General features: G+C 38.7%; 3 protein-coding genes across 3 annotated transcripts; 1 reads left to right on the top strand and 2 right to left on the bottom strand.

Moving 5' to 3' along the window:
- Window positions 1–2043: 2043 nt before the first annotated feature.
- Window positions 2044–5737, top strand: il12b2 (interleukin 12B 2). The gene is made up of 8 exons (XM_057348447.1): window positions 2044–2050; window positions 2522–2600; window positions 2953–3198; window positions 3484–3586; window positions 3664–3827; window positions 4228–4382; window positions 4717–4839; window positions 5626–5737. Exons 2-8 carry the CDS (start codon window positions 2522–2524, stop codon window positions 5719–5721), a joined length of 966 nt encoding a protein of 321 aa, XP_057204430.1. The 5' UTR covers window positions 2044–2050; the 3' UTR covers window positions 5722–5737.
- A 259-nt stretch (window positions 5738–5996) lies between these two features.
- cfap161 (cilia and flagella associated protein 161) lies at window positions 5997–7895 on the bottom strand. The gene is made up of 7 exons (XM_057348448.1): window positions 7804–7895; window positions 7642–7725; window positions 7024–7262; window positions 6865–6946; window positions 6623–6781; window positions 6465–6538; window positions 5997–6244 (listed from the first exon to the last, which is right to left on the bottom strand). The coding sequence occupies exons 1-7, from the start codon at window positions 7873–7875 to the stop codon at window positions 6001–6003; spliced, it is 954 nt and encodes a 317-aa protein (XP_057204431.1). The 5' UTR covers window positions 7876–7895; the 3' UTR covers window positions 5997–6000.
- Window positions 7896–9194: 1299 nt separating this feature from the next.
- Window positions 9195–16653, bottom strand: si:dkey-88e18.8 (major intrinsically disordered Notch2-binding receptor 1). Its single transcript, XM_057347276.1, has 4 exons — window positions 16098–16653; window positions 13905–15934; window positions 13083–13250; window positions 9195–12261 (listed from the first exon to the last, which is right to left on the bottom strand). The coding sequence occupies exons 2-4, from the start codon at window positions 15861–15863 to the stop codon at window positions 12079–12081; spliced, it is 2310 nt and encodes a 769-aa protein (XP_057203259.1). The 5' UTR covers window positions 15864–15934; window positions 16098–16653; the 3' UTR covers window positions 9195–12078.
- Window positions 16654–16887: the final 234 nt, after the last annotated feature.

Genomic DNA, 16887 nt, shown 5'->3' with positions numbered 1-16887 from the left:
TGTTTCCTGAAACCCAAAGAGCTTGCTCCCATACCACCCCGGTCATCAGACACATTTTCCCCTGATTAACATAAAGGGGTCATAAGGTTCAGATGATTTGCAAAGCAAAGCTGGTATAGAGGAACTGTCTTAACCACAGATAGTTATCACACCTCTTATCTTCTTTAACCACCTCGCGTTTGGTTTCTGTCACACGTTTATTTAAAGTCAACGTGAGATGAAAGGGAACATTCAGATAGTAAGTTGTAGACCAGTGAATGACCACATCGTATATTTAGAACAAAAAAACTAATAAGCACTATTCCAAATTATATGGAAGTAGGTGTTGTGAGAACACTACCAGTTATTTATGTTTATGCATAATTGAATTTGTCACACGTGTTTCCTGAAGTGTTGAAGCAAAATTCACTGAAGTCTGTGTGTAAAAATGTGCTATTATTATATTTCCTCTTACCTCCCTCTCTGTCATCATCGACTTCCTTATTTCTCTCTCTCCTAGTCTGAATATTGAAGTTTGTGGTTAAAAGTCTGGTTACCTTCTCCTGATTGATACGACTCAAGAAAGAATTTCTTCTATTTATTCCTTTAACTTCCACAAAGTGTCTGTCTTTCATAGGGTTAAATTAAATGACATAAAATATGAATATATAACAAAGTGCATGATGACAAAAACAAGACAGAGCTGTCACCAAAAATACCTTTCCCGCATTTTATTCACCTGAAGAAACCATTTTCAGAAAATGCCAAATGAAATATAAAAAACAACAGCAAAAGAAGATTTTAAAGCAAATATAAACTTACTCACTTGTGTGGATATCCTGACACTTACATAAGAGCTTTTTTTATTTGCCTAAGGTTGGGAATGGGAAATATAAAACCTTCCTGTCTGTAATTTCTGCACTTATCTACCAAAATAAATGAGCACTGCCCTGCCCTGTATATTTAATAACATACAGGGACATTGAAATCTTTATATCCAGGAATTTAGGTGTCCCTGTGGTGCTCAGCTCTCTTCTCTATACACTAAAAACTTCTAAGCTTTCAGAAATTGAAATTGAAATATACTTTATTGTCCTTAGTAAGGAAATTTGCAGTGGACTTCAATAGCTAAAACAATGTGTTTTGACTCCGACCTGATACAATAATACATAAAAAACACATACACACAATACATATACACATAATAAGACGTATACTGGTCCATGTTCAGCATCTCAGGGGGAATGTTTGAGAATTGTTAAACTTCACAGACATCATAGTGAGAATCATGCGTTTTACAAGCATCCTATTTCTGTTGCATTCAGCACTTTTCCAAATCTCTTCATTTGTGAATTTGACTTCAATGCTTGTGCAATGAACTCTCTGCATGATCCAAATCTATATAGTGCAACCACTGGCACTTCCACTATCTCTTACAAATCTATAGAATGAATGAGGTCTAATGACACAATCACAGAGATGCACTAAATTACTCTCTCAAATCTTTACTTTCACTGTTCCGCTCTGGTAAAAATATCTTCTAAACTCTTCAAACTTCCTTGTAATCTCTTCTCAAGCACTTGACAGAATGCAGACATAAAAAAAACTCTCCGCAGAATAAAAATAATTTCAACTGGGGAGCACTCTGCACTTCTCTTTACTAGGACATGAGTGTAATATAGTATAGCGCAGTACCTAAGAACATAACACACAGGTTGTTTGTTGGTTTATTATGAAGTAGCCTACACAGATGCAAATTATTCTAGCTGGGTTTATAGCTGCGTCTTTGTTATTTTTTAGTCCTTTTAATTTGATTTAAAGAGGTCGAAAATAGGAGTGATGACACAGTGACCACATGCCTATTTAATGGTAATTTTAACACTTCATTCATGGTCTCGCGAGGGGAACTCTTTCTAGAATTTACAGACTTTCGCCCACAGAGTGAGTGGGTGTTCACAAGTGGGAATAAAAGAACACGCACCCCAAGAACCCGAGAGACATCGTGAGATCTCAACAAGCGCTCCTGGTTTCTGCGCTTAGTTTGACGCACACCACAGCAAAAACAGTTAAGGTAAGAGATGCATTACTATTTCTCAGAGTAAACTGCGCAACAAAATTATGTATTCACTAATGAAAGCGACGGCATTCACTGAAACCTATATATATATATATATATATATATATATATTATATCATTTTAATCACAATATAAAAATGTGGATAGGCCTATATATACGCTTATTTCGACATGAATAAGAAGAGACGTGAAAAAAGACAATAAATATATCAATAAGAAGAGGGTTAGAAATGAGAAGCTCCTATATTTATGTGCTGTCCTGTTAATAACTTAAATAACTATTTCAACCATTAAACATAATTACAAAGAACAAACTATTCGTATTATTTCATGCTAAATGAACGTATCTCCTTAATATTGCTATAGTAATTTCTACATTGGAATTTGTGTTTACATGTAGGCCTATGTGACACTTTAAATAGTAATTAATTTGATTAATAACAAGTCTAAATATTCTTTTTCCAGATGGGGTTGCTGGTGAGGTTCATCTTACTCCTGAGTTTGTTAATAATAATATCAGCGCTTAATGTTTTCCCTGAGAAATGTAAGAATATTGACGACACGCACACGCACGATTTTTTACTTAGGCCTATTATGGGCAATTTCCTTCTATTGCTTTAATATTAAGCTCATTTTAATTGCATGTTAATAATTACCCAATCCACAAAAGATTTAAATCCAATCAAAACGAAAAGCTACATTATAGCCTATATTTATTTTATTTAGGCTATGGTATTTAATTACAATTCATCATGTTCCCAAAGGAATGTTCAATTTAGAGTAGGCTACAGTTACTTTATAATATGACTCCCAAAAAAAACAGATTAGAAATTCTGGCATCCACACATCGACGAATCTTCTTAAATTCACTTTTTGTATATATTTTCTCTTTAAAGTTCGCTTTGGCGAGAAACACACCACCATTATTCTTGATTGTAAAACGAATAAGAACAGTGTCACGTGGAAGCGAGAAGAAGCACACGGAACAGTGGACGTGGATTCAGAGTATGAAAAACCCAACGGAACCAAACTGATCGTGTATGACCTGCAAGAAGACCAAACTGGGAATTACACCTGCTGGAGTGATGAAGGTTTAGAAGACTACATCTATCTCCTACTGGACAAGTCCAAAGAAGCATCAGGTAGGAACATGTTTTTGGATAAAGAGCCTTGTTTGTATCTGGAATTGTTTAGGATTAGGAATTTGACAGGAATTTCTAGCACCAAGAATGTTGATCGATACTGTAAATGCAGCGTCATGGACGATGTGCCAGTCTGACAGTGGTTACAAGTTAACCATTAGGCAATATTACATGAATACATTACGCATTAACGTCAGCCCTGCGTCAAGTGACTTCATAAGAACATATTTATGGTCTAATGAATTTATTAATAGGCTGAGATGTGGTTTTGTCTCATTTTTATAGATTTGAACTTAAATTGCACAGCCGAAACCTTTTCCTGCGCACACAGCCTCAAATGCTCGTGGACCTTAGATGATTATACAGCATTCAGACTTCGTAATACACGGTATGAGATATACAGACATATACAGTACAGACATACCCACACACCCTGACTCACCTGAGCATGATGTATTGACGCAGTGACCATGGCAGCTGGGTGTCACCATCTGTGGATGGGGTATTTCATGTTCCACATACCACAAATTCCTTTTCTGAAGAGTCTGAGCGCCTGCGGATAACGGGGGAGGCTGTTTCCTCATGCTGCTATATTAAAACCGACTACAGCGTCTACCTTCGAGACATTGGTGAGCATGTGGTTTAAACTGGGCACATTACACAAATATAATGACATCATCAGTGAGTTTTAAAGTTTTTAAAGTTAGAAAACTTAACGAACTTAATGGTTATAATGGGAATTGTATTGGTTTTAATGGAAACTATAATGGTCTCTCTGCATGTGTTGCCTGAGAACCAGAGTAGCACCATTCAATCAAAACACAATACATAAAGGAATTTTGTGATGGTTTAGGCAAACACCTAATGTTCAAAAAGACATTTGTAATAGAAACCATTAGACAGGGATGAGTGATTATAAATGTAAAACTCCACATTTATTATCAATAATCAATTCAAATGATTTAAGTGATGAACTCATTTTAGAAGGGTGTCCTCATGATTGATCACACTTTTATTTGCTTTTGTTAGTCAAACCTGCTGGTCCAAACATTACCAAATGTTTACAAAGAAAAAACAAGGAAAAGGTTGAGGTGGTGGTGACGCCTCCTTCCACATGGCCGCAGCCTCATAGTTTCTTTCCTCTGAAGCATCAGACTGAGTACGAGATACGTGACAATGGGAAGGTAAGATAAATTAATGTAGATATTTTAAATTTCTACTATAAAATATACACTTTATGGGGCGGTTTCCTGGAAAGGGCTTAGTCCCAGACTAATTTAAATGTAAGCGGTGTCTGGATCGAAAACAACTTGCACTGGCATCTTAAAATATATCAGTGCTATGGTTTTGTCTCAAGATGCACACCAGTAATGTTTTTTTTGTAAAGTATGACTTCTTAAATATCCTATAAAGTCTAGTCCTAGTTTAAGGTAATCCCTGTCCAGGAAACCCCATTAGAGTTTGAATGGCATGAAGTATTAATCCTTTCTGATATGCACTTCCATCCATCACCTTCAGTTCAAGACTCATGAATGGGAGGGGTCAAAGGTAGAAATTCAAGGGGTCATCACAAAATTGAGGGTGCGATGCAGAGACCCGCTGCTTCTCTCTCAGTGGAGCGAGTGGACGCCATGGAAAAACGTAATCCACTGACATTTATTTATGTTTCTGTTCCATCATCTGATTCCTACATCCTCTTAACTTAATTATGAATTTATTTATTATCAGTATTTATTTATGTATGATCACTTCACACATGACTGTTATAAGCTGCATGCCTGGATGGTGCCATAGCCTACATTTTACAACCTGTGGTTCTCTTTATATTAAAAAATGCTCGTTTACTCACTGTCTCTTGATTTTTTTGAGATATAAAATTAAATTTTCCTGAAATTATTCATGCAATGTTGCATTTCATTAACATTCATGTAAAATGCGTGAGGGATGAATTACAGTGACCCCAAAAAGTATTCAGACATTTTAAAAGACAACATCATCACATCAAAAATCGAAATGTCAACTGCAAACAAATGATGCAAGAAATAATTTTAACTTTTAAAACCATTTTTCGTAATAACTTGTGTAGGCTGAGGTGATTTTTGGTGGAAGTATAAAGTCAGTTCCCCTCAGGTTTAAACAAGTGCATTCATACTTTAAATAAATTCTACTAACATTCGACCGGCAGAAGGTGGCCAGATATGCTGTGTCTTGATTTTAAACACTAAATTTATAGTTTGGTTGCTTTAGGTTTTGATAGGATATCATTTTTTCTCACCCCAGTGAAAAAAAAGTGTATTGCTTGATAACTGCACTTATGCTATCTGTTTTAATAAATCCAATTTGGTTTGACATTTTGTTACCTTTTGGGGTCATTGCACATTATACAAGAGATGATTGAGAGTGCAAATGATTGTTTGTTCTCCATAGGTACAAGACAACAAGAAAGGAAAACGTTCGAAGGCAAAGAAAAAAAACACTAAAACAAGAAACCAGAGAAAAAAAGGCAGAAAAAACCAACAGTGAAAATCTCAAAAACCCACCCAACCTGACCCAGTTTCTGATTTTTAACAAACATATTGAATGTTTAAATGATCTGTTTTGTTTGATGTAAACATGATTGCAATGCTGAAACACTTAACAGCAGGCGGCAGCAGTGAGTAATGAATAAATGCTGCCTGGTTTTTGATGCTTTACTGTATGCAATGTTCATTCAGTCAACTGCTGATGTAAAAATTATCTTTGTAAAATACAGATCGGTGAACATTATATTTTGTAATATATAAAGTTTTTTTGTTACATCTTTTAGGTCCAGTTATTCTGTTTTACATCTCTTTTGAACTGCTCGTTTACTTGTATGTCCTCCACTGGCTCTGGTTCTTGTCTCAGCTCATCTGTCATGACATCATCTTGTTGTGGTTGCAGAAGACTTTGATTTTGATTGGTAGGATTAGCCGTGACAAACAGCCAATGATTATTGTCCTGCTCAGCCTTATGGGAGTCCAAGAATGTGTGAGCAGTGAGTTCATACTCTTTACCAAACGGAGTCCTGTAAACACAAACACAAGCCACATAAATAAATATATACACCCAGTACATTCAGAAATGAACGTATTTAAACAAAAGGATGCAAAATATCTTTTTAACGCCTAATTGAATTTGGAGTATGATAATATTTGTATTTGGAGGATCAATGATATATACCTGTAGCTTCCTCACTTAAACTGAGTAATTGGGGTATTGATTTACAATTTTGTAATATACATTACCAAAGGATGTGATTGCTGAGCGCAGCCAAACATTGATTGGTTTTACAATGGGAAATCAAAACCTTCCTGTTCACCTGCAAAACAGCATTCATGCATTATTAAATTGCATACGTATGAACTTTGAAGTTTGGGAATGAAAAGATGACAGTATGTGATACCTGGACAGGATAGCCCTCGTTTTCAAGCCTTTCTTGAGGGTCCAAATAAATCACTTTCCACCAGCAAAGGAAATCAGTTTTGTCTACCAAGCTCAGCTCCTGTAGCCGAGAGTTCTTAGCGCACTTCAGAAAAGTCCTGTGGTCACTGGCAAGGTATAGCTATATGGAGTCATACAGGTCACATAGTAAGACCAAGCCCGACAATTCAATAAACTAAATACACATTTAATTTGCTCGCTTACCTCTCCGGCAAAGCCTGATGTAGTTCTAAGTGCAAAGTTTTGGTCATATCTGACCACCTCTCCATCTGGGGTCCCATCAACGCTGAAATAAGCATGTGATAAAACAGGTCAGCATATTTATGTACTTAAGTGTCTTAGTTGAAATGTGTATGTTTCTACCTTGTAATGACAAAGGCGTTTCTGACGCAGGGGTCCATACTGTGGGCTCCCCCGACTTGAAGGGGCCCACGAAGGCGGGGAGATGGATTTGTCCCTGAATGCGACCCAATATTACTGCTGTCGGCAATGATGCTGAGGACACAGGGCCTGCGTGGGTCATGTAGTCCACCTCCAGAGTTCATCAGAATGACCGTGTCTCCAAAGTTCAAAAAGCCATCCAGAGATACCGATAAGCTGACCTAAACAACATCAGTTCAAAAGTCAACAGCCTCACATACACTGATGCCAAAACATATTAAGACATCTAAAATCTAAAATCGTAAAGTACGTATACAAATGTTTTTATTAAATATTAAGCACACTTCTTAAAAAATACTTTTTATTGGCAATAAAAAGAGAATTCAAATTGTCTTTACCAGGTTGGTAAAGACAACCTGGTAAAGGTTACCAGGTTTTATTCATAAACGTATCATTGCCTCATATGGTAACTATAGTACTTCTACCCACTAAACGCCTATTTGTTTTAGTATAATAATATAATTGTAATATTATTAGACTTCATTTTATATAATAACAAGCAGCTATAGTTACTTTTTCGTTAGGTAAACTTTATCTTACTGGTTTCATGATGTTTTGCCTCAAAACTTTCTGCACGGCGAGTTCACCTCTTTCTTTTTGAAGAATAAACTCCTTTAAAGTTTCCTGCAATTGCACAATATACAAATAACGTACAATACACAAATTCATTGATCTGTTTTATACTTGTGTTTACGAGCAAACCTCTTCTAAAGTCACGTCTTCTTTCCAGTTCCCCACACGCACGCGCGGATTGTAGGTCCGAACATGAGCCATTTCGATGCGTTGATAAAGCAAGCTCAAGAGTTTGAATAAAATTGATCAAATAAATGTAAACTAAATGCTTATACCGCAGGAAAGAACGGTTACTATGGAGACAGTCTACTGCGCAGCTCTAGCGCGCAAGGGTTTGTTGTTACTATGTTGTCTCCATGGCAACAGTTCCGCTTTTTACTAAAAATTGCGCTGTAGTTTTGAGTGTTTTACAAAATACATTTTTTTAAATTGATAGTTTTATAATAGACGCAACGAAAAAACAAGTCATAAAAACTATGAAACAACACAAGTGTGCTTTTTATTTCAGTCTAAATATGCATTTTTTTTGCTTTTAATGTGTCTTGTTTTCATCGTGATTTTAAATGATTTGTTATGCTATTTGACTAACTTTTATTTTTTATACCACATTTTGGTAAATCATCTCTATGTGAAGCACTTTATTAACTTTATTTAAATACACATTTTGCAGAAACTTGCCTAATTTCATGCTTTGCAAACTCAGGACCAACTCACGATTCTTTATGCTGACTGAGGTGTCAAAACTACAATAGTTGTGTTTGTTTGACTGCAGTAATAAATTAATTTATTCTTTTATCTGTAGTCCCAATACACACACCTTCAAACATATACGAATCCTCAATTCTTTTTTGTGTGTAGGTCGCATTTGAGAAAAAAAAATACTTTATGACCATCAGCCAGAGTTTAGCAAACATGCACCCAAACACACAAACAATTGAGCAGAAATGTAATTATAGACTTGGACAATCACGATTCCTTCAGGGAGACTCATTATGTGCTATATTTTAAAATGACATTATTTGATATGAAACAACATTACATTTTATTACAGTCTCTAATTAATTACACACAATTTACAGCATCGATATGGCAGCTGTAACCTGCCAGTATTGGCTGATGTGAAGCGAAATCACTTGTGTGCAGAGTATAGAGGAAAAAGCAAGTGGAGATTTTAGCTAAACTACATTAGAGGGAAGTCTCATTTGGACTTAAGAGAGTGTGTGCGCGTGTGTGTAATGTGTGGTTAAGTGCTCTTGCGTCAATAGCGGAACTGACAGATCATAAATAGATAATAAATGTTTATAAGAGCTGTGCTCTGAAATATTAAAACTCCAATGGGATACACAGCAATCTACTGTGTGCAGACATTTTCTATAGAAAAACACTTAAATCAAAAACAGCCATTATCATTGTCATGATCTGACTACTTACCTGTCAGGCTTTTTTAAATGTTGAATGACAAGACACAGAAAACAGCGATAAACCATAATCAGCTTTATGAAGACAATATAAGACCCATAGACATTTGTTAATTCATTCATTTTTGAAAGGTGTCAAAGGAAAAAAAGAGGAATCCCTATACAGTATGTATACAACCAAGAAACAATTGATATAAAACTGTGTAAAATTACAGCAAATGCAATTCTGATGTGGCCATAGGAACTCAAAAGCAAATATGAAAAATCACGTTAAAGGACATGTTTTCTAACATTGCCTAGCTGAAGCGTATCACTTTGTCGGAAAAAAGTTTTATCCCCATTTAACTGAAATAAAAGTCATTCATAGGTTAAATACCTCAATTAGTTTAAACACTATTGCTGCGTACCAATCCGCATATCCGTCCTAAATAGTATTCGACAGCAGAATCAGTATGTCCCAAATCGTAGTATGTTAAAAACAGTATTCCAAAGATTCCCGGATGGTCTACTACTTCCGGTAGAAATTCGAAGTGCAAAACGATGCACATTCTAACGGCTAATATTACCCACAACTCACCGCGAGTAGGCGGAGTTTAGTGCATCTATAAATTATATAACTGATGCGTCACTAAATTAACAAATGTAAGTATACAGTAAACATCACATTCCATTACAAAAACAGTACATAGTCCATAGTACAAGTAGGCAAAATGGGACGCAGCATATGACTACCAAAAAAATCTGTTTTCCCAACACAATCTCATGGCAAAAATGTTACTATTTTATAATGTGGCTAGAGTTTTGGCTAATTTGTATGAATTCGTATGATATCATTCAAACATTTTAGAACAATTTGCTTTCGTGCCAGCGACGTTAGGGGTGGGGCTACAGTATTGCGTTTTTTTCTAGTAATCATCCGTTTTTGTACATTTCACAATGTACGAAATTAATACCTCTTAAAAAAATATGAATTTCCATGAGATTAGGGCTGTGTTCAGCCCTGACGAAACGTTTTTAGAACAGAAATGGTGGTGCGTTGAACACCCTGTTCTGATGATGCAAGAGTTGCAACTATGGCAGCTGAGAAGGCTATTCTTCGTGTTCTTCTTGAAGAACTTTTGGAGACTGATAAAATCGGTATTTAATACTGCAAAATACATAGTCTAATAACTATAATTGTTGCGTACCCCACACATCTGTAAACGACTTTACTTGGACCCATTGTGCAAGCTGTCTCTTTAATACCGCGTGAGTTATATACATGTTGCTGCTGATTGGGCTGACATTCTTGACACACCCACCAAACAAGAGAAAACGTATCTCAAACCCCGTTGCACACCGTTTTCAGGAAACGTGTCGTTGCATTGATGTTTTCCAACCAGTCTTTTATACAATAGCAACATCATCTCAACCAATAGCGTGAGTTTGGGGCAGGACTTTTATCTGGCCAATGGCAGATGGGAGAAGTGCTCAGGACACTTGTTTCAATAACAATCGTTTCATTTTTACACAACAGGTTCATTTTTATAGTTAGTCTTACAATACAAATTAAGTAATGATAATAGCACATCTTAGAAAATTGTCTATACATTGCAGTATTTGATATGGAAAGTGTTCAACAATCAGTTTTTCAGTATTTGCTTATCAGATTAGTCAAGAACAAACCCTGAGACAAGAAGAGACTCAAGAAAGCCCAAAAATACAGGAGTAGAATACTGCGTTGTATAGAAAGACAGGGACAATATACAGTAAGATATTGTGTTTACAACCGTTTTCTATTAAGTTTTCTATAAAGAAAATGTCACTGGGGCTTGCGTGCAATTGGTAAAAAAATTTTGGGTGTTAGCACATTGCTAAGGGCGTTGCTATGCAGTTCCAAAGATGTTTTGTGGATGGTTGCTAGGTGGTATCCAATCAGACGCCATGCTCATAAATCATCTGCAGCAGACAGAACTAGGCCTCAGAATCTTTTAGGCTCAATAAACAGGACAAACCTTTTCTTTCTCTCCATTCCATGCTCACTCACTCTCTCCGTCCCATCACAGCCCATTAAAAGTTTAGTGCTGTTGTTCAGCAAATTGAAAATGTGTGCCGTATCGATCCACCACTATACTGTACATCCATTCTGCCTCTCTGGAGGGTCATTTAGGCTACTTTTCTTTTAAGCTTTTGTGAGGAAAACCAGTACGAATATTACGCTGTCACATTATTACAGCCGCGGTAGATGTGGGTCTACCACCAATGCAGGTCATTTATAAAGAATGTAGGGGAGGAAAAGCAAAAAAGATAGTGTTTCCCGACCGTACCTCAGCATTTTCTTCATAGCCAAGAGGTACACCGAGCATTATTAAAGAGGCGGGTGCATGTAAATTTGCCAAGGTCGATGGATTTTCCTAGCATTTAAATGGAGTGAGAGTAAAGGGTAAACGAGAGAAATGCCTTTGTGTGAGCGAGTCGTGATCCATATCAGGTTTCAAAAATATTACATTAGCGTAATGGGAACTCCCCAACAAAGAGAGCGTAGGCTACTGGAACAAACACAAACAGCCAAATCAGCCTTTGAATCGTAAATTAGAATCTGCTTTAATTCAAAACATCAACATTCTTACTAAACATATATGTAGGGAAACACCATGGAAACAGGGAAAAGCCCATGGAAATTTTGGTAAATTTGTTTTGAAAAGCAAAATGTTATTTAGCATGTGGGGCCGATCCGCCATGCTTGTGAGATTTACAAATCATGCTTGACATTCTTAACATTTTACGTGCCATTTTCATGTATTAGGTTAAAAACACACTTAACGCAAGTATGCAGACACACACGAAAGTTCTGACTCGCGCATGGTTTAAACATGTACATTCTTGTGTTGCATTGAGCTTAACAGTCAACCTTGCGTAGCTAGAAGGGTTTGCATGCGCTGATTATGTTTTGGCCTTTAAAAAATGAAGCTGTGCAGTGTGTTTATATCATGTGACTGTAATTACATTACACAGTGTTGACTGGAATGACGATGATGAGAATGAGGATGATAGTGGCAGTGATGCTGAGGGCGGCGATGCGGTACGCCTGGTTTCTGTTGCAGCGGGTGTAAGAATGTGAACGCCGCAGGAGCGTGTCCGAGGCCGGAGTGTAAATCTCATCTGTCCAGAACTCCAATGACTCTGGGGCCTGCAAAATATGCACAAACATGAGAAAAGTTGCTACATGTGATTTATCAGCATAAATGCACATTCTGTTATTCTTTTTTTAATTTAAAGAGTAACTATTACTTTGTTAGCAGTCTGCCAAGTTGTAAAGCCGAATGTGAACGAATAACAAAGTTACAGATTTGTTATAGATTTGCGTCACTGCGTGTAATGCCAGCCTACGTTCCATTTGCGACACTATACGCGGTAGACCAATAACAGCAGACTAGATCATCTGACCAATCAGATCGGAGTAGGCTGACAGAAAGAAGGGATTAGACAGATGAATCGCCGAACGAATCATTTGAGAGTCAGTCAAGAAGTAAGGTAGTAATAACTGCTTATTATTAGAAAACGAAAGGGTTATAAACCAAAGTAGGACCTTAAAAATCACAAAATATTTACTCTTAAGTTTTTAAATGTTGCTATCTTATTGTTTGAAATGGCAGAGACACCATCAATGTACAGTATGTGTGTAATGAATTTATACATTATATAAACTGTATGAATTATAAATATATAAATGCATAAAACTATATCAAATTTATTATAATAAATGTAAGTGTGGATAAGATATTGAAATTATGTTTGCAATTTTATCTAAAAATGAAATACAAAAAAAATCAATCAATGTAATGATAGAAGGGATCGCACCATTATAAAAGTTTTGTAAAGTCAATATCCTCAAAAGATCATTTATTTAACTCAATCTAATTCAACATTATATGAAATGTTGAGTATGATGTTGAACCCAGAGTAGAGAGAGAGATTGTTTTTCCTCAAAAATGATACAGGAGATGTTACCTGAAGGTCCAAAGGTGTTAAGTCTGATTGGTTCCAGGTGACTTTGGGGCGGTCAGTGGAACTCTGGGCGGTGCTCTGGAGAGATGTACGCCGCGAGGTGCTGTGCGCTTCAGGTGGCATGAGGTATTCAGGGGCTTCCTTTTTATAGACGACACTCAACTGATCTGACTGAGGAGCCAAAACAAAACTTTGAAAGCCAAAGCCACACTCATACAAAATGAAGCCGGGTCCAAATGTCTGAGATCACTGGTAAAAACACTTCTATGTTGCATTCATTTAATTGAGACAACTTGTTTGACTCGGAGTCGGCACGGACTGCACAAGTTCATGCATAACTTTGATGTTAACCCAGAATGATTGAAAAATGGTTCAGAGAGCTTTTTGTGTGCCAAATGGAGAGTAAGATGACATTTTCTTTGAAGATGTTAACATGGCAATGTCGCAAATTTGCTTACATTTGACTGGTGCTTCAGCCGTTTGCTAACTTCTGCTTTTTGCTTCGAAATACTGCCATTACAAAATGATTGACAGGCATTCTGATTGGCTATTCCTTGAGTATTACAATGCTGTCTACAGCTGTCACGGAGACAGGTGTGATTTCACAAGACACCTACATTACTATCGTCTGTCAGGTGTCTGTGGCATTCACTTTTTAAAAATATTAAAAAATTAAAAAATCTCATGTCTCGTACTTTATGATTAATGTAATTTTTTTCAATGTGTTCTCAGACTTTTGGACCTTACTGTACATTTCTTTCCTAGCAGGTGTTTCTCATCACAGCGATTTATTTTTAAAACATTGAAATTCTCTAGTTTGGTTACCTTGGAAGGCTGTATGTGCGGCTCTTTTGTGAAGCTGATGCTCCACTCTCTGTGAGCTTCAGAGCAAGAGCTGCTTTCCGTGTGGGCTTTGGACGCCCTGCGAACAAAAAGACGTCTACGCTTGGCCGCAGCCTCATTGGACCCCTCCGTCCCCAGGCTGACCCTCGGAGATCCCTGTGACTGTATACTGGTCTGCGGTGTGGGGTGCAAGTACTGTATTTGATGAGGGTGTGGGCACACGGTCTGCTCGCGCTGTTCAAGTCGGTCCAGCGTGGAGAGCACAAGACTAAGTTGTTCCCGTAGCTCTGCGATGGGCTCCAGCTGTTGCTCCAGCTCTGCAACCCGTTGGAGCAGGCGACCCACGCCCCATCGCACGCCCTCCTCAGGTGCTTCCATAGAGTGAAACAACCGCCGCAATTTTCCCAAACGTTCACGCCTCTCCGGCAGCCCGGCTCCGCCCCCGTCTTGGGCACCTCCACCCCCTTCCCCTGGCAGGACCGCCATGGAGCCACACATGCTGATATCATCCAGGAACCGGAAGATAGCGCTGATGTCGTCCTCACCGATGTCGGGGTTGTCAATGGAGAGCCGTTCGCTAAGCATGAGGCTTCGCAAAGCACGCCGGTCCGTAGGTTCCGTTTGGGTGCCCACGTTAGCCACGCCCTCTGCGGTCGGTGACCAGTCGTACCAGGCATCCAAACTCATGCCGCTCAAGCGCTTGAAAGTGTCCCGAACCGAGCTGATGATGCGAGGGTCAAAGCCGGGAATGTCGAGGCTTGAGCCGTCGAAACTCAATTGAAAAACTCCTGGCTTTCTCAATCCAGACTTTTCCAACACCGACCGCTCCGATTTGGGCTTCTGCAACCCGGAGGATTCTTGTTCAGATCTTTCATCTGCAGTTCTGCTATCGATGTCCAAGCTGTGGCTCTTGACGTGTAGAGCTGGGGTCTGCTGCTTTTCGACGGAGACCGAAGGCCCGAAGTAGGTAGATGTTTGTAGCTCATCCAAACTCTCATGCTTTTTCTGATGCCAGTGAATCTGATCAGGACTGTACGGGTTCGAAGTGTCAGCGTCGTCATCGTCGTCGTGTGCATCCGATGCGTTCGAATGTGTTGACGCATCAAAGGATTGTGATGCATAGGTGTATGACGGATCACGCAGACACAGCGATTGCGAGTTGGCATACGTTGCGGGGTCTGGATAGGGGTTCTTTTGAGTAATATAATGCACATCCTCACCATCCTCTCTTGGGCTTTGCTCTGATTGGCCAACGTGTTCCACGGAGATAAGTGGCACCAACTTGTGGCCCTCTTTAAATGCACTCCTCTTCTGAGAGCAGGAACGAGCAACATGGGCTTCCTGATTGGCCGACGACGTCTTCCCTGCCTCCTGATTGAGCGCATCACCGGACGCATCTGCAGAATGAATATCCTGCATGCTGCCTTGGTTGTGGACGTACGCGTGAGGGTAAGCAAGCAATTCAGAGGCGGTCTGCATGCGGGAAGCCTCTGCGTTAAGACTGAACGCCTCACAAGGGAGGTTCTCATATTTACAGTCCGCAGAGACAGTCCCTCCTCTTGTGACGGGCAAGGCGGCCGGCCAGTCATAACGCATGAATCCCTTCCCACAGACCTGACAGGGTGTCAGAGACTGAACATTCGTGTATGTAGGGGCCACGCGTGTGTGCATTAAGAGGTTGAACAGAGACACAACATCTGCGGCCGCAGAGAGCCGGTTGCTGCAGGGCGGGTGCAGGCGCTCTCGGAACAGGGTGGCCGGGAAACAGGGATCTCTACAGGCGGTGGAATAGAGGAGACTCCGTAACTCTAGAAGGGGTTGCAGACTGAAGCGTCCACTTAGATACACGCAGATATCAGCGTAGGACACGCTCCCACGGCAGGCACCCAACACCTCAAGTATCTCCAATAGCGCCAGGGGGTCTTCTGGATTTTCAGCCATAGATGCAGGGGATGCGAACTTGCACTCATGCAAACACACATTTATCAATGTGGCATTCTGTCCTCCGTGCTCTTCGTCCACACAGCACGCAGAAAATAAAAATAAAAAACAGAGCAACGAAATCAGGTCAGCAAAAGGTGGCATGCAACAAAAACGAACATACATACAAATCCTTTATGCATAAAGTTACAACAGTTTGCACATTCCCAGACATGCAACGAAATAAGCACCTACCTTTTGCTACTGGGACACAGATGGTGAGGCTGAAAAGATTCAGCGGTGACCTTATTCAAATCCTTAATATAGCCGCTGATCGGCGCCCATATGAAAGGCACAGAATCCAGTGCATGAAACTGTTCAGACTCCTGCACAACAGATAAAGCTTTAGCCAGTGGTCAGACAGCGGTCAGTCCAGCACTCAGAGGAGAAAAGCAGGTCGTTTAGGGTCTCCAGGGATGCCCGGTGGTGTCTCATTCTTTCTCAGCAGAGTAAAAACACAGAGCACGTGAGAAACGGCATGAAGAGATTTAACTTCACGTCTGACAGAAAGAGTGCATCCTCTGTGGCCGGTGTGCGCATGGAGGTGCCGTGATGCAAGACACACATGACGGTAGTAATAGTGCATATCAATAAACCAAGTCAATGCACAGGACAAAGACAAAAATGGTATACCTTCCAATCTATTTACATTTGGTAAAAAAAATACTATTCATGAAAATAATATAAACAATAAATACAGCAGAATGGATTCATAATAACAGAAATTCATGGAAGTTACAATAAATTCTCTTGAATTCTCCGAGTATAATTTATATATATTTGGCTAATCAGAATTTTTGAAATCTAGTCAATTCATACAAATACTGACTTGATTAATTGATATTGATTGAATTGTGATTGATACTAATTGAAATGCACAATAAAAAAACAAGATTTTAGATTTTTTTTAAAACAAAGTTATCTATTTGTTCAAATAAACTCTTCATATTATATATATAATATATAATATTTTTTATTTATATAT

The sequence above is a fragment of the Triplophysa rosa genome, linkage group LG12 (assembly GCF_024868665.1).
Source record: "Triplophysa rosa linkage group LG12, Trosa_1v2, whole genome shotgun sequence".
NCBI lineage: Eukaryota > Metazoa > Chordata > Actinopteri > Cypriniformes > Nemacheilidae > Triplophysa > Triplophysa rosa.
This window is presented reverse-complemented; position numbering and strand designations above follow the sequence as displayed.

Excerpts from the sequence above, each read along its gene's own strand:
- il12b2 (XM_057348447.1), top strand. The coding sequence starts at position 2,522 with ATGGGGTTGCTGGTGAGGTTCATCTTACTCCTGAGTTTGTTAATAATA. Across the intron at positions 2,601-2,952 it reads TAATGTTTTCCCTGAGAAAT|TTCGCTTTGGCGAGAAACAC; the intron begins GTAAGAATATTG and ends TTCTCTTTAAAG. Across the intron at positions 3,587-3,663 it reads TTCAGACTTCGTAATACACG|TGACCATGGCAGCTGGGTGT; the intron begins GTATGAGATATA and ends GTATTGACGCAG.
- cfap161 (XM_057348448.1), bottom strand. The coding sequence starts at position 7,875 with ATGGCTCATGTTCGGACCTACAATCCGCGCGTGCGTGTGGGGAACTGG. Across the intron at positions 7,263-7,641 it reads GGCAAAACATCATGAAACCA|GTCAGCTTATCGGTATCTCT; the intron begins GTAAGATAAAGT and ends GATGTTGTTTAG. Across the intron at positions 6,539-6,622 it reads ACGAGGGCTATCCTGTCCAG|GTGAACAGGAAGGTTTTGAT; the intron begins GTATCACATACT and ends GCTGTTTTGCAG.
- si:dkey-88e18.8 (XM_057347276.1), bottom strand. The coding sequence starts at position 15,863 with ATGGCTGAAAATCCAGAAGACCCCCTGGCGCTATTGGAGATACTTGAG. Across the intron at positions 13,251-13,904 it reads CGCACATACAGCCTTCCAAG|TCAGATCAGTTGAGTGTCGT; the intron begins GTAACCAAACTA and ends TTGGCTCCTCAG. Across the intron at positions 12,262-13,082 it reads TAACACCTTTGGACCTTCAG|GCCCCAGAGTCATTGGAGTT; the intron begins GTAACATCTCCT and ends CATATTTTGCAG.